Source organism: Nematolebias whitei, chromosome 21 (genome assembly GCF_014905685.2).
Source record: "Nematolebias whitei isolate Nwh7 chromosome 21, NemWhi1, whole genome shotgun sequence".
In the NCBI taxonomy this organism is placed as follows: domain Eukaryota; kingdom Metazoa; phylum Chordata; class Actinopteri; order Cyprinodontiformes; family Rivulidae; genus Nematolebias; species Nematolebias whitei.
Window position 1 is genome coordinate 34,737,048 of NC_056518.1, and position 2,126 is coordinate 34,739,173.

A 2,126-nucleotide genomic window follows, 5' to 3' on the forward strand; every position below is an offset into this window, starting at 1 on the left:
AGGTCCTTCCTCCAGCAGGTCCTTCCTCCAGCAGGTCCTTCCTCCAGCAGGTCCTTCCTCCAGCAGGTCCTTCCTCCAGCAGGTCCTTCCTCCAGTAGGTCCTTCCTCCAGCAGGTCCTTCCTCCAGCAGCTGTTAGACTCTACAACCATCACTGCTCCAACAAACTCTACAAGGATTAAATACATGCTGACCTCTGCTCAAACACTCACTCTGCCTGTAACACTGTGCTGTCAGTACTCTGTCCTTATCAATGCTCCAACACATATTGAACATTATTATTGATATTGTTTATCTTGTTTCTTTATATATTGTATTGTTTTTAACATTTAGGAACTTTTGTGTGAATCTTTTCATCTGTTGCTGCTGTTACACTGGAATTTCCCATCCGTGGGACAATAAAGGCTGTTTCTATTCTATTCTATTCTAAACACGCAAAGATTCAGATATTTGTGGTTCGCAGGTAACTACTAAAACGGTGGCGCAGTGTGTGGAGTTTTACTACACGTACAAGAAACACGTGAAGGTCGGCCGCAGCGGGTCGCTGCTTTTTGGCGAGGCGGAGCCGTTTGAGAGCAGGACGACCGAAGAAGAGCTGGACCACAAGGTGAGTCACGCGACAGCTTCAGGACGGAGTGTCCACGTGGAAGGACGGAGTGTCCACGTGGACAGCTGACGCTGAAGCCCAACTGCACTAAACTGTGAATGGACGTGAGTATTGGTCCGAGGCCACGCTTTAATGATGTTTGCTGTGCAGGGCTCTCAACGACTGCAGCCACAGCACGAGGATGACAGCAGGAAGTGGGAGGGGTCAGCTGACAGGAAACAGGAAGTGTGTCCCGTCAGGGTGACGCACACGCTGCCATCCACTGACAATGTGAGTGAAATGATGAAGAAATGAATGTGGAAGATTTAGAAGAATGAAGAGCTCAGACGTGTAAACGTGAAGAAACAGATGTTAAAGATCGGGATCTGTTTAGTTCAACGTGACCCTTTTTGATCCACTTTGATCTACATGAAACAACAACCAAGCTGTTGTGTTTCCCTCCATGTTGCCAGAAATCAAACCCATTTTATTTAGGTTTTTGTGCCAAGTTCAACCAAGACGTGATAAGAGACGAACTGTTTGGTTCTCGATCGATCGTTGTGATCAGTAAATGTGTTGTTTATCAAAAATGTTCGCTTCAGAACCAGCAAACTTTAAGTTTAGTTCTTTCCTCGTTTGATTCAATCCAGTTTTCTGCCAACAACATGTATAAAAAAGTGTTTTCTAAAGAATGCTGCAGCTCGGACCCATTGAAAACTGATGAAACTGTAAATAAACTGGAGTTCATGAAACGTGCAGACGGAACCTTCTAAAGCAGATTTGATTGATTGATCTGTACATTTAGCAACAAAATGCCTCCTGCTTTAAAACCTCAGGGATTCCACACTCGTTGGATCCACTTGTTGCTGCCCCCCCCGCCCCCCATGGGCTTTCACGAAACAACCTGTTGAGTGTGGAGTGAGTGCCGACTCAGCAGGAAAGTTTGTTCTCACTTTCTGTTGGTTCAAGAGGCTGCAGAAGCGTTTTCTCTCCTGAGTGCACGTGTTCAAGTCTGTTCTGTTGTTGCAGCCCGGGACCGTACTGATCATGAAGGCCCAGGAGGACGTTGGCAGGGAGCAGCTGTTGTCCGGGCTCATTCACCACGCTCAGCCGCCTCCTCCCAGCTCCAAGCCGCGCTTCGATGGCAGCGCACGCAGGACGAGCCCCTCGGCGGGCAGCAAAGGCTCCGCCGGCCAGGAGGGGGAGTTCCCCTGCAAGAAATGTGGCAGGTCAGTGATCATCCATCACAGCCGTGGCTGCTGTGTAGGCTTTCATGTTGCAGGACATTTCCCTCTGGAATAGTTCAATCCAAGTGTCTCCTGGTGGACGTGTGAAGGAACAACTGTCCTGTCGGCCTGTGGTTGTTCAGCAGCGTGTCCTGAAGCACGTGAGACACGTCCCACAAGTCTACTGGGAATGATTCACTCTACACACATCAGTCTAACAAATGTGGAGCAAAATGTAAATACAAACAGAAGGAATGTACATGCTGTGTTCACAATCAAACACGGGGAAACATGTCAAACGTTTAGGAAATGATAT

The 2,126-nt window shown here is 48.0% G+C and overlaps 1 protein-coding gene across 1 annotated transcript in view; it reads left to right on the forward strand.

Moving 5' to 3' along the window:
* Positions 1 to 1,813, forward strand: part of LOC119427177 (mitotic deacetylase-associated SANT domain protein) — a gene marked incomplete at both ends in the record, with an annotated part of 10,075 nt that extends 8,262 nt beyond the window's left edge. The window contains 3 exon segments of the mRNA XM_037694758.1: positions 462 to 605; positions 756 to 875; positions 1,614 to 1,813. Of these exon segments, the coding sequence (XP_037550686.1) occupies positions 462 to 605; positions 756 to 875; positions 1,614 to 1,813 (464 nt within the window).
* Positions 1,814 to 2,126: the final 313 nt, after the last annotated feature.